General features: G+C 42.6%; 1 protein-coding gene across 2 annotated transcripts in view; it reads right to left on the bottom strand.

Moving 5' to 3' along the window:
- The window catches only part of LOC121539003 (arf-GAP with SH3 domain, ANK repeat and PH domain-containing protein 1-like), a 56,677-nt gene that overhangs the window by 10,916 nt on the left and 33,151 nt on the right, over nucleotides 1–12,610 (bottom strand). For both annotated transcript variants that reach the window (XM_041847163.2, XM_041847162.2), the window contains exons 12-15: nucleotides 7,988–8,075; nucleotides 7,573–7,621; nucleotides 766–932; nucleotides 237–370 (exon numbers count right to left, since the gene is read on the bottom strand). In XM_041847163.2, the coding sequence (XP_041703097.2) occupies nucleotides 237–370; nucleotides 766–932; nucleotides 7,573–7,621; nucleotides 7,988–8,075 (438 nt within the window). The remainder of the gene's footprint in view (nucleotides 1–236; nucleotides 371–765; nucleotides 933–7,572; nucleotides 7,622–7,987; nucleotides 8,076–12,610) is intronic.

The raw sequence follows: 12,610 nt of genomic DNA on the forward strand, positions 1-12,610 counted from the left end.
AACTAAAAACCAAGTTAGCATGCTGAGCTAAAGCCAAGGCAGAGCTCAGCAAATTAACGCTTGTTTAGAAATGGAGGTGTGTGTGTGTGTGTGTGTGTATGTGTGTATAGATCAGTGTGTGTGTGTGTGTGTGTGTGTGTATAGATCAGTGTGTGTGTGTATAGATCAGTGTGTGTGTGTGTAGATCAGTGTGTGTGTGTGTGTGTGTATTGGGACTAAGATGGGGTCAACATTACTAGCAGTTCGGAGGTGCTAAGCATGTCCAGTGTGAGGGACTGGATCCTGGAGTAGTGGACTCCCAGTTCCCTGTGGATCCCAGAACACTCTATACACGTCAGGATGCCCAGGTTAGTGGAGAGCCACGTGGGATCTGTTGACAACACAGGGACAGAGCATGAGGAGTAGAGTTAGCGCAGTTCAACACTGGGATTTATACTTAAGCAATAAGGCCTCGAGGGCGTTTAGTATATGGCCAATATACCTGGGCTAAGGGCTGTTCTTAGGCACGACGCAACGTAATTAGAGCAGTAAAAATAAAAATGTTTTGTCATACACATGGTAAATGGTGTAATATACCACGGCTGTCAGCCAATCAGCATTCAGGGCTCGAACCACCCAGTTTATAAATTGGGACTTACATTCCATCCCTACTGGCTGTGTCCTGATTCTCCACACGTCTCTTTAAGTGTGGAGACAGGACAAGAGCACAGCCTAAAGCCTCTCGATGAATCCTCCCACTGACTATCTCCTGTCCACCAGTCTCACCGTGGGCTCCACAGTCGGCGCAGGACTCGTTGCCGGGCATGTGTCTGAGCTCGGTGATGACAGCCCTGGCCAGCTCCTGCAGCCCGGAGTCTTGGAACTGCGGCTGGTCCCCTCCCAACACCGTGTTCAGGGCTTCCTCCTTACTGTTCTGCAGCACCGACACCCAACTAGGGGAGGGGAGAGGAGGGAGGGGAGGGGAGGGGGGGTGAAGAGAGAGAGAGAGAGATTAAACAATACAATATAGTGTTTATACAGGTATGTAATGTCTTACAAGTCATTCATTCTGGAAATGTCTTCCTGATTTTTACCGGTACATTTCAAATGTTTTTTTTTTAATGGGACTACTATGGAGGTCTACCTTCTGCTCTTCAAAAGCACAGACTGCCCACATGATAGTCCTGTGTCTTTATAGTTATATACTTGGGTTAATGTACCACCACTGGGAGCTTGGCACATTTACACTTTCTCATTCTCATACCCCTCTCTCAATCTTTCTTTCTTTTTGTTGCTTTTGTTTCAGCTGAGCCTCCTCCCTTCTTCTTCTCACCTCTCCACAGACGACATCCAAAGGCTTGATCCCGAGGAGGAAGGGAGGAGAGAAACTACTCAGCTCTGTGTGCCCCAGAGAGAGGTCCCATCCCACACCAGCTCTGTGTGCCCCAGAGAGAGGTCCCATCCCACACCAGCTACCCTCTCTCGCTCACTCTCTCGTGCAGCTCAGTTTCCACCTCATTTTGTGGGCAGTGTGCACATAGCCCTTCTTCTCTTGAGAGCAAGGTCTGCCTACGGCGGCCTCTCTCAATAGCAAGGCTATGCTCACTGAGTCTGTACATAGTCAAGGATTTTCTTCGTTTTGGGTCAGTTACAGTGGTCAGGTATTCTGCCACTATGTTTAGGGCCAGATAACATTCCAGTTTGCTCTGTTTTTTGGTTGATTCTTTCCTTCTTTTTTGTTTTCTCATAATTTGGTTGGGTCTAATTGTGTTGCTGTCCTGGGGCTCTGTTTGTGTTTGTGAACAGAGCCCCAGAACCAACTGCCTGAGGGGACTCTTCTCTAGGTTGATCTCTCTGTAGGTGAGGGCTTTGTGGTGGAATATGTGGGCTTCGCTTCCTTTTAAGTGGTTGTAGAATTTAACAGCTCTTTTCTGGATATTGATAACTAGCGGGTATAATCTTCATTCTGCTCTGCATGCATTGTTTGGGGTTTTGCGTTGTGCATACAGTAAAGGATATTTTTGCAGAATTCTGCATGCAGAGTCTCAATTGGGTGTTTGTCCCATTTTGTGAATTCTTGGTTGGTGAAAGCACCCCAGACCTCACAACCATAGAGAGCAATGGGTTCTAGAACTGATTGCAGTATTTTTAGCCAGATCCTAGTTGGGATGTCTAGTTTTATGTTCCTTTTGATGGCATAGAAAGCCCTTCTTGCATTGTCTCTTAGATTGTTGTAACTTAGATCATTGTAACTTGTGGAAATTACCTGTGGTGTTGATGTTTAGGCTGAGGTAGATATAGTTATTTGTGTGCTCTAGGGCAACAGTTTCTAGATAGAATTCGTATTTGTTTTCCTGGCAACTGGACCTTTTTTGAAACACCATTATTTTTGTCTTACTGAGATTTACTGTCAGGGCCCAGGTCTGACATAATCTGTGCAGAAGATCTAGGTGCTGCTGTAGGCCCTCCTTGGTTGGGGACAGAAGCACCAGATCATCTGCAAACAGTAAACATTTGACTTCAGAGTCTAGTAGGGTGAGACCAGGTGCTGCAGATTGTTCTAGTGCCCTCGCCAATTCATTGATATATACAGTGCCTATAGAAAGTCTACCCCCCTTTCAAAATCTTCAAATAGCCTTGAATTAAAATTGATTAAACTGGTTTTTCCCCCATTGATCTAAACATCCTACGCCACAACTTCGAAGTGAAAAACATATACAGGCTTTTATGGACAAGACTGGTCCAAGTGTGCATGTGACAACGATATCCCAAACACCACAAATCGGCCATGTACTGTAGGGTGGCCAGAACGAAGCCATTATTCAAGAAAGCCCACCTTGAATCCCATTTGAAGTATGCAAAAAACACTCTGGAGATTCTGTAGCCATGTGGCAAAACGTTTTGTGGTCTGACTAAACTAAAATTGAACTTTTTGGCCTACAGTTGAAGTCGGAAGTTTACATACACTTAGGTTGGAGTCATTAAAACTCGCTTTCCAACCACTCCACAAATTTCTTGTTAACAAACTATAGTTTTGGCAAATTGGTTAGGACATCTACTTTTCCAACACTTGTTTACAGACAGATTATTTCACTGTATCACAATTCCAGTGGGTCAGAAGTTTACATACACTAAGTTGACTGTGCCTTTAAACAGCTTGGAAAATTCCAGAAAATGATATCTTTATAAGCTTCTGATAGGCTAATTGACATCATTTGAGTCAATTGGAGGTGTACCTGTGGATGTATTTCAAGGCCTACCTTCAAACTCAGTGCCTCTTTGCTTGACATCATGGGAAAATCAAAAGAAATCAGCCAAGACCTCAGAAAAAAATGTGTAGACCTCCACAAGTCTGGTTCATCCTTGGGAGCAATTTCCAAACGCCTGAAGGTACCACGTTCATCTGTACAAACAATAGTAGGCAAGTATAAACACCATGGGACCACACAGCCGTCATACCGCTCAGGAAGGAGACGCGTTCTGTCTCCTAGAGATGAACGTACTTTGGTGCGAAAAGTGAAAATCAATTCCAGAACAACAGCAAAGGACCTTGTGAAGATGCTGGAGGAAACAGGTACAAAAGTATCTATATCCACAGTAAAACGAGTCCTATATCGACATAACCTGAAAGGCCGCTCAGCAAGCAAGAAGCCACTGCTCCAAAACCGCCATAAAAAAGAAAGACTAAGGTTTGCAACTGCACATGGGGACAAAGATCGTACTTTTTGGAGAAATGTCCTCTGGTCTGATGAAACAAAAATGTGGCCATAATGACCATCGTTATGTTTGGAGGAAAAAGGGGGTGGCTTGCAAGCCGAACAACACCATCCCAACCGTGAAGCACGGGGGTGGCAGCATCATGCTGTGGGGGTGCTTTGCTGCAGGAGGGACTGGTGCACTTCACAAAATAGATGGCATCATGAGAAAGGAAAATGATGTGGATATATTAAAGCAACATCTCAAGACGTCAGTCAGGAAGTTAAAGCTTGGTGGCAAATGGATCTTCCAAATGGACAATGACCGCAAGCATACTTCCAAAGTTGTGTCAAAATGGCTTAAGGACAACAAAGTCAAGGTATTGGAGTGGCCATCACAAAGCCCTGATCTCAATCCTATAGAAAATCTGTGGGCAGAACAGAAAAGGTGTGTGCGAGCAAAGAGGCCTACAAACCTGACTCAGTTACACCAGCTCTGTCAGGAGGAATGGGCGAAAATTCACCCAACTTATTGTGGGAAGCTTGTGGAAGGCTACCCGAAACGTTTGACCCAAGTTAAACAATTTAAAGGCAGTGCTACCAAATACTAATTGAGTACATGTAAACTTCTGACCCACTGGGAATGTGATGAAAGAAATAAAAGCTGAAATAAATCACTCTCTACTATTATTTTGACATTTCACATACTTAAAATAAAGTGATGATCCTAACTGACCTAAGACAGGGAATTTTTACTAGGATTAAATGTCAGGAATTGTGAAAAACTGAGTTTAAATATATTTGGCTAAGGTGTATGTAAACTTCCGACTTCAACTGTAGATGCAAAGAGTTACGTTTGGTGCAAACCCAACACGGCACATCACCCAAAGAACACATCCCTACTGTGAAGCATGGTGGTGGCAGCATCATGTTATGGGGATGTTTCTCATCGTCAGAGACTGGGGCACTTATCAGGATAGAAGGGAAGATGAATGGAGAAATGTACAGAAAAGTCCTTGAAGCAAACCTGCTGCCCTCCGCAAGAAAGCTGAAACTGGGATGGAAGTTCACCTTTCAGCATGACAACGACCCGAAGCACACAGCCAAAGTGGCTAAGGAATAAATAGGTAAATGTCCTTGAGTGGCCCAGTCAGAGCTCTGACCTAAATCCAATCCAAAATATGTGGCATGACTTGAAGATTGCTGTCCAAAGAACTTGAAAGAGCTTGAACAGTTTTGTGAAGAAGAATGGTCAAATATTGCCAAATCTAGGTGTGCAAAGTTGGTAGAGACCTATCCCAACAGACTCACAGCTGTAATGGCTGCTAAAGGTGTTTCCACCAAGTATTAACTCAGGTGGGTGGAGATTTATCCAATTATGATATTTCAATTTTGTATTTTTAATACAGTATGTCATTTTTTCACCCCCCAAAAACATCTCCTTAAAAGTGTGTAGATAAGTGGGAAAACATTTTTATTTAAATGCATGAAACTGAGGCAATGACAACAAAATGTGAAAAAAGTTCACAGGGGTGTAGACTTTCTATAGGCATTGTATGTTAAAGAGGGTGGGGCTCAAGCTGCATCCCTGTCTCACCCCACGGCCCGAGGAAAGACATCTGTGTGTTTATTGCCAATTTTAACTGCACTTGTTTGTGTACATAGATTTTATAACATCGTATGTTGTCCCCCAAACACCGCTTTCCATCAATTTGTATAGCAGACCCTCATGCCAAATTGAGTCAAAAGCTAAATCGGAGTCTGTGTGTCTCTGTGTCTTGAAATACATTGTATCTCTTTTTTCTGAATGTATCCCTCTTCTGCTTTCTGTAACTTCACTCTGTTTTCTTTCTTTCTTTCTTTCTATGTATCTCAGTATCATTTTCTATTTCTCTTTCTGAAAGAAGATCTACTTTGTATCTGTTCCTCTCTCTGAAATAAATAATATATTGTAATCGTTTCCTCTTTCTGAATGGAATTTCTCTCTCTTTCTCTTTCTGAATGGCTCAGTCACTGCCCTTATATACACCTCAGTGGATCTGGAACAATGCTTGTATAGAATCTAGGAGGGATGTCAGTGTATTTGGAACAATCATAGAAATCGAATGAATAGAATGGGCTTGGAACCTCTAACCCTGGCAATTTGACAGGTAAACTCATGGGTACACTCGCAATAGATGCCTGGTATTGTGATGCAACAACTTCCATGGTAATGTAGAATGTTCATCCAAATTATGTTAACTGATGTGGCTCATGCAATGGAAAGTATTTTTGTAATGTCAGTTGAGGTGATTCAACAAATCACAGCACAGATTGATGGGTACACTTCCTGCTTTTACTTCCTGCTTTGCTATGGGTACACTAGCAATGGCCGCCAGTCCCATCATTATGCCACCATTGACTTGAACGGGGATGCCCGTTCTATTCATTCTATTTCTATGGGAACAATGCTTGTATACAATCTATGAAGGATTCCAGTGTATTTGGAACAATACTTGTATAGAAACGATGAGGGATTCCAGTGTATTTGGAACAATACTTGTATAGAAACTAGGAGGGATTCCAGCGTATTTGGAACAATACTTGTATAGAAATTAGGAGGGATTCCAGCGTATTTGGAACAATACTTGTATAGAAACGATGAGGGATTCCAGTGTATTTGGAACAATACTTGTATAGAAACTAGGAGGGATTCCAGTGTATTTGGAACAATACTTGTATAGAAACTAGGAGGGATTCCAGTGTATTTGGAACAATACTTGTATAGAAACTAGGAGGGATTCCAGCGTATTTGGAACAATACTTGTATAGAAACTAGGAGGGATTCCAGCGTATTTGGAACAATACTTGTATAGAAACTAGGAGGGATTCCAGTGTATTTGGAACAATACTTGTATAGAAATGAGGAGGGATTCCAGTGTATTTGGAACAATACTTGTATAGAAACTAGGAGGGATTCCAGCGTATTTGGAACAATACTTGTATAGAAACGAGGAGGGATTCCAGTGTATTTGGAACAATACTTGTATAGAAACGAGGAGGGATTCCAGCGTATTTGGAACAATACTTGTATAGAAATTAGGAGGGATTCCAGCGTATTTGGAACAATACTTGTATAGAAACTAGGAGGGATTCCAGTGTATTTGGAACAATACTTGTATAGAAACTAGGAGGGATTCCAGTGTATTTGGAACAATACTTGTATAGAAACTAGGAGGGATTCCAGCGTATTTGGAACAATACTTGTATAGAAACTAGGAGGGATTCCAGCGTATTTGGAACAATACTTGTATAGAAACTAGGAGGGATTCCAGCGTATTTGGAACAATACTTGTATAGAAACTAGGAGGGATTCCAGCGTATTTGGAACAATACTTGTATAGAAACTAGGAGGGATTCCAGCGTATTTGGAACAATACTTGTATAGAAACGAGGAGGGATTCCAGTGTATTTGGAACAATACTTGTATAGAAACGAGGAGGGATTCCAGTGTATTTGGAACAATACTTGTATAGAAACTAGGAGGGATTCCAGCGTATTTGGAACAATACTTGTATAGAAACGAGGAGGGATTCCAGCGTATTTGGAACAATACTTGTATAGAAACGAGGAGGGATTCCAGTGTATTTGGAACAATACTTGTATAGAAACTAGGAGGGATTCCAGTGTATTTGGAACAATACTTGTATAGAAACTAGGAGGGATTCCAGTGTATTTGGAACAATACTTGTATAGAAACAAGGAGGGATTCCAGTGTATTTGGAACAATACTTGTATAGAAACTAGGAGGGATTCCAGTGTATTTGGAACAATACTTGTATAGAAACTAGGAAGGATTCCAGTGTATTTGGAACAATACTTGTATAGAAACAAGGAGGGATTCCAGTGCTGTGCTTACATAACGCATTCCTGCTCGTCCTCGGCTTGGAAATGGTACGTCCGATTATCTGGAGAGGAGAGAGAGGAAAGATAGGTGTGAATTTAGAGGGACAGGACAGGAGAGGAGAGAGAGAGGAGGATGACAGAGAGAGTGCAGTAGGCTACATTCCAAGGGATACATACAGGGGGAAAACCTGATCCACAGACACAGAGAGAGGATCGGTTGAGGGAGACTAGCCTCTCTGCACCTGCTTTCCATTACATACACACAGGCTCAGACAAACACACACGCATATAGACACGCAAATGCACTTGCACACAGCTCAGACAATAGGTATGTTGAGGGGTGAGAGGTCTGAGGGGTGAGAGGTGAGGGGTGAGAGGTCTGAGGGGTGAGAGGTCAGGGGTGAGAGTTCAGGGAGGGGTGAACCTACGTGTGACCAGGTCAAAGGTCCTCCTCTCATCGGGGTTGGGGCGCACCTGACAGGTCAGGAGGTTGAGCTTTGCCGGTGGTCGGTTTATCTGTGGAACCAATGACACTGGGGTCAATTCCCACTCTAGGGCTGACCCAAACCCCACTATGCTGGCTCAGATCCTATCTTTTCACATCGTCTTTTCCGGAATGGTCCCAACAACTATGGTATACAGTGTCTTCAGAAAGTATTCAGATCCCTTCACTTTTTCCACATTTTGTTACGTTACAGCCTTATTCTAAAAATGATCAAATATATTTTTCCCCTCCTCAATCTACACACAATACCCCATAATGACAAAGCAAAAACTGGTTTTTAGAAATTTAAGCAAATGTATTACAAATAAATAAATAAAAAATCATTTACACAAGTATTCAGACCCTTTACTCAATACTTTGTTGAAGCACCTTTGGCAGCGATTACAGCCTTGAGTCTTCTTGGGTATGACGCTACAAGCTTGGCACACCTGTATTTGGGGAATTTCTCCCATTCTTCTCTGCAGATCCTCTCAAGCTCTGTCAGGTTGGATGGGGACCGTCGCTGCACAGCTATTTTCAGGTCTCTCCAGAGGTGTTAGATCGGGTTCAAGTCCGGGCTCTGGCTGGGCCACTCAAGGACTTTCAGAGACTTGTCCCAAAGACACTCCTGCGTTGTCTTCGCTGTGTGCTTAGGGTCGTTGTCCTGTTGGAAGGTGAACCTTCGCCCCAGTCTGAGGTCCTGAGCGCTCTGGAACAGGTTTTCATCTGTACTTTCCTCCGTTCATCTTTCCCTCGATCCTGACTAGTCTCCCAGTCCCTGCCGCTGAAAAACATCCCCACAGCATGATGTGGCCACCCCCATGCTTCAATGTAGGATGGTATTGGCCAGGTGATGAGCGGTGCCTGGTTTCCTCCAGACGTGACACTTGGCATTCAGGCCAAAGAGTTCAATCTTGGTTTCATCAGACCAGATAATCTTGTTTCTCATGGTCTGAGAGTCCTTTAGGTGCCTTTTGGCAAACTCCAAGCAGGCTGTCATGTGCCTTTTACTGAGGAGTGGCTTCCGTCTGGCCACTCTCCCATAAAGGCCTGATTGGTGGAGTGCTGCAGAGATGGTTGTCCTTCTGGAAGGTTCTCCCATCTCCACAGAGGAACTATGGAGCTCTGTCAGAGTGACCATCGGGTTCTTGGTCACCTCCCTGACCAAGGCCCTTCTCCCCCGATTGCTCAGTTTGACCAGGCGGCCAGCTCTAGGAAGAGTCTTGGTGGTTCCAAACTTCTTCCATTTAAGAATGATGGAGGCCACTGTGTTCTTGGGGAACTACAATGATGCAGACATTTTTTGGTACCCTTCCCCAGATCTGTGCCTCGACACAATCTTGTCTCGGAGCTCTACGGACAATTCCTTCGACCTCATGGCTTGGTTTTTGCTCTGACATGCACTGTCAACTGTGGGACCTTATATAGACAGGTGTGTGCCTTTCCAAATCCATGACCAATCAATTGAATTAACCACAAGTGGACTCCAATCAAGTTGTAGAAACATCTCAAGGATGATCAATCGAAACAGGATTCACCTGAGCTCAATTTCGATTATCAAAGCAAAGGGTCTGAATACTTATGTAAATAAGGTTTTTTATTTTTTATTTCTAAAAAACAGTTTTTGCTTTGTCGTTATGGGTTATTGTGTGTAGATTGATGAGGGAAAACTTAATTTAATCAATTTTAGAACAAGGCTGTAACGTAACAACATGTGGAAAAAGGGAAGAGGTCTGAAAACTTTCCGAAGGCACGGTATGCACTACTAGGCCAGCCTGTTAAGCTTAACTATGGTATCAGCAACCTGACGACTAGGGCTGTCCACAACTAAAACAATTATTGGTCGACCAAGAGTCGTCTGTTCTTTCGACCAATCGACTGATTGAAATATAGGCCTAAGTAAGTTATGGTATTAAGACTAAACAGGATGTGTTCTCAGGCCTACAGCTCGATGGTGGTTATACAAGGCTGCTATACTAAGCCTACGAATGATGATGACATTACTTATTATTATAATGATCATCATAATAATAAATAATAATAATAATAATAATAATAGTAATAACAATAAGGAGATCAAGGAAAAAGGAGGGTTATTATTATTATTATAAATAAAATAAAAATCGGACAATTTGAAACAGTGTAAACAACACTAAATAAATTATAAATAATACCAGAGAGGCTGGTCTAACGAAAAAAAAGTGTAAAGCCTTTATTAAAGGATAGCAAAGATAAAAAACGGAATAAGCTTTATTTAGCTTGGTGCTTTATGGAATCAGTAGGCTATTAAACAAACAGTCAAACAGGCAACAGAAGCAGGATCTGTCTTATTTCTGTAGATATAGATGGATGATTTACAGTGGGGAAAAAAAGTATTTAGTCAGCCACCAATTGTGCAAGTTCTCCCACTTAAAAAGATGAGAGAGGCCTGTAATTTTCATCATAGGTACACGTCAACTATGACATACAAATTGAGAAAGAAAAATCCAGAAAATCACATTGTAGGATTTTTTATGAATTTATTTGCAAATTATGGTGGAAAATAAGTATTTGGTCACCTACAAACAAGCAAGATTTCTGGCTCTCACAGACCTGTAACTTCTTCTTTAAGAGGCTCCTCTGTCCTCCACTCGTTACTTGTATTAATGGCACCTGTTTGAACTTGTTATCAGTATAAAAGACACCTGTCCACAACCTCAAACAGTCACACTCCAAACTCCACTATGGCAAAGACCAAAGAGCTGTCAAAGGACACCAGAAACAAAATTGTAGACCTGCACCAGGCTGGGAAGACTGAATCTGCAATAGGTAAGCAGCTTGGTTTGAAGAAATCAACTGTGGGAGCAATTATTAGGAAATGGAAGACATACAAGACCACTGATAATCTCCCTCGATCTGGGGCTCCACGCAAGATCTCACCCCGTGGGGTCAAATTGATCACAAGAACGGTGAGCAAAAATCCCAGAACCACACAGGGGGACCTAGTGAATGACCTGCAGAGAGCTGGGACCAAAGTAACAAAGCCTACCATCAGTAACACACTACGCCGCCAGGGACTCAAATCCTGCAGTGCCAGACGTGTCCCCCTGCTTAAGCCAGTACATGTCCAGGCCCGTCTGAAGTTTGCTAGAGTGCATTTGGATGATCCAGAAGAGGATTGGGAGAATGTCATATGGTCAGATGAAACCAAAATAGAACTTTTTGGTAAAAACTCAACTCGTCGTGTTTGGAGGACAAAGAATGCTGAGTTGCATACAAAGAACACCATACCTACTGTGAAGCATGGGGGTGGAAACATCATGCTTCGGGGCTGTTTTTCTGCAAAGGGACCAGGACGACTGATCCGTGTAAAGGAAAGAATGAATGGGGCCATGTATCGTGAGATTTTGAGTGAAAACCTCCTTCCGTCAGCAAGGGCATTGAAGATGAAACGTGGCTGTGTCTTTCAGCATGACAATGATCCCAAACACACCGCCCAGGCAACGAAGGAGTGGCTTCGTAAGAAGCATTTCAAGGTCCTGGAGTGGCCTAGCCAGTCTCCAGATCTCAACCCCATAGAAAATCTTTGGAGGGAGTTGAAAGTCAGTGTTGCCCAGCGACAGCCCCAAAACATCACTGCTCTAGAGGAGATCTGCATGGAGGAATGGGCCAAAATACCAGCAACAGTGTGTGAAAACCTTGTGAAGACTTATAGAAAATGTTTGACCTGTGTCATTGCCAACAAAGGGTATATAACAAAGTATTGAGAAACTTTTGTTATTGACCAAATACTTATTTTCCACCATAATTTGCAAATAAAATCATTAAAAATCCTACAATGTGATTTTCTGGATATTTTTTTCTCATTTTCTCTGTCATAGTTGACGTGTACCTATGATGAAAATTACAGGCCTCTCTCATCTTTTTAAGTGGGAGAACTTGCACAATTGGTGGCTGACTAAATACTTTTTTTCCCACTGTATAAAGCCAGCCACATTTAACAGTTAGGCTGTTAATCATAGACCTAATTAAGTTGGGGCTTCCTCTCTCCTCACTTCTTAGACAATTAAGGCAAGGGCTGTTTTCTCGTCTCCTAACTCTGCTGCTGCCTCCGCCACATTGTTCTCAACACCAATATGCTGGTTAACTTTGCTATTATGCACATAGCAACATGGTCTAGGAAAAGGCACCAATTCAACAGTGCACTATCCAACGCGAGAGAAAGCATATTTGTTATAAAATAATATTATTTTTATTTGTGTTGCACCATTGTGCTTACATAATATAACCATATACAATTTCAGTAGCACGTCTTAGACTGATAGACTGTACCATCCCCACGGCCTCCACAATGGATCAGTCCACTCAGACAGGAGCCAATCAGACAGGTGTCTTGTACACCATGGATTTGTTATTATTATAATATTTTTTTTGCTACTGCTCGACTAAAGAAATCTCGGTCAACCAAACAATCGACCAGTCGACTAAATGGGGTCAGCCCTACTGGCGACTGATTTAAAGTTACAGGTAGTCAGGTATATTGTATTGAGGATGACTTTTGGCAGTGAGCTTTACTGTATGGTTTACA

This window comes from Coregonus clupeaformis, chromosome 21 (assembly GCF_020615455.1).
Source record: "Coregonus clupeaformis isolate EN_2021a chromosome 21, ASM2061545v1, whole genome shotgun sequence".
NCBI lineage: Eukaryota > Metazoa > Chordata > Actinopteri > Salmoniformes > Salmonidae > Coregonus > Coregonus clupeaformis.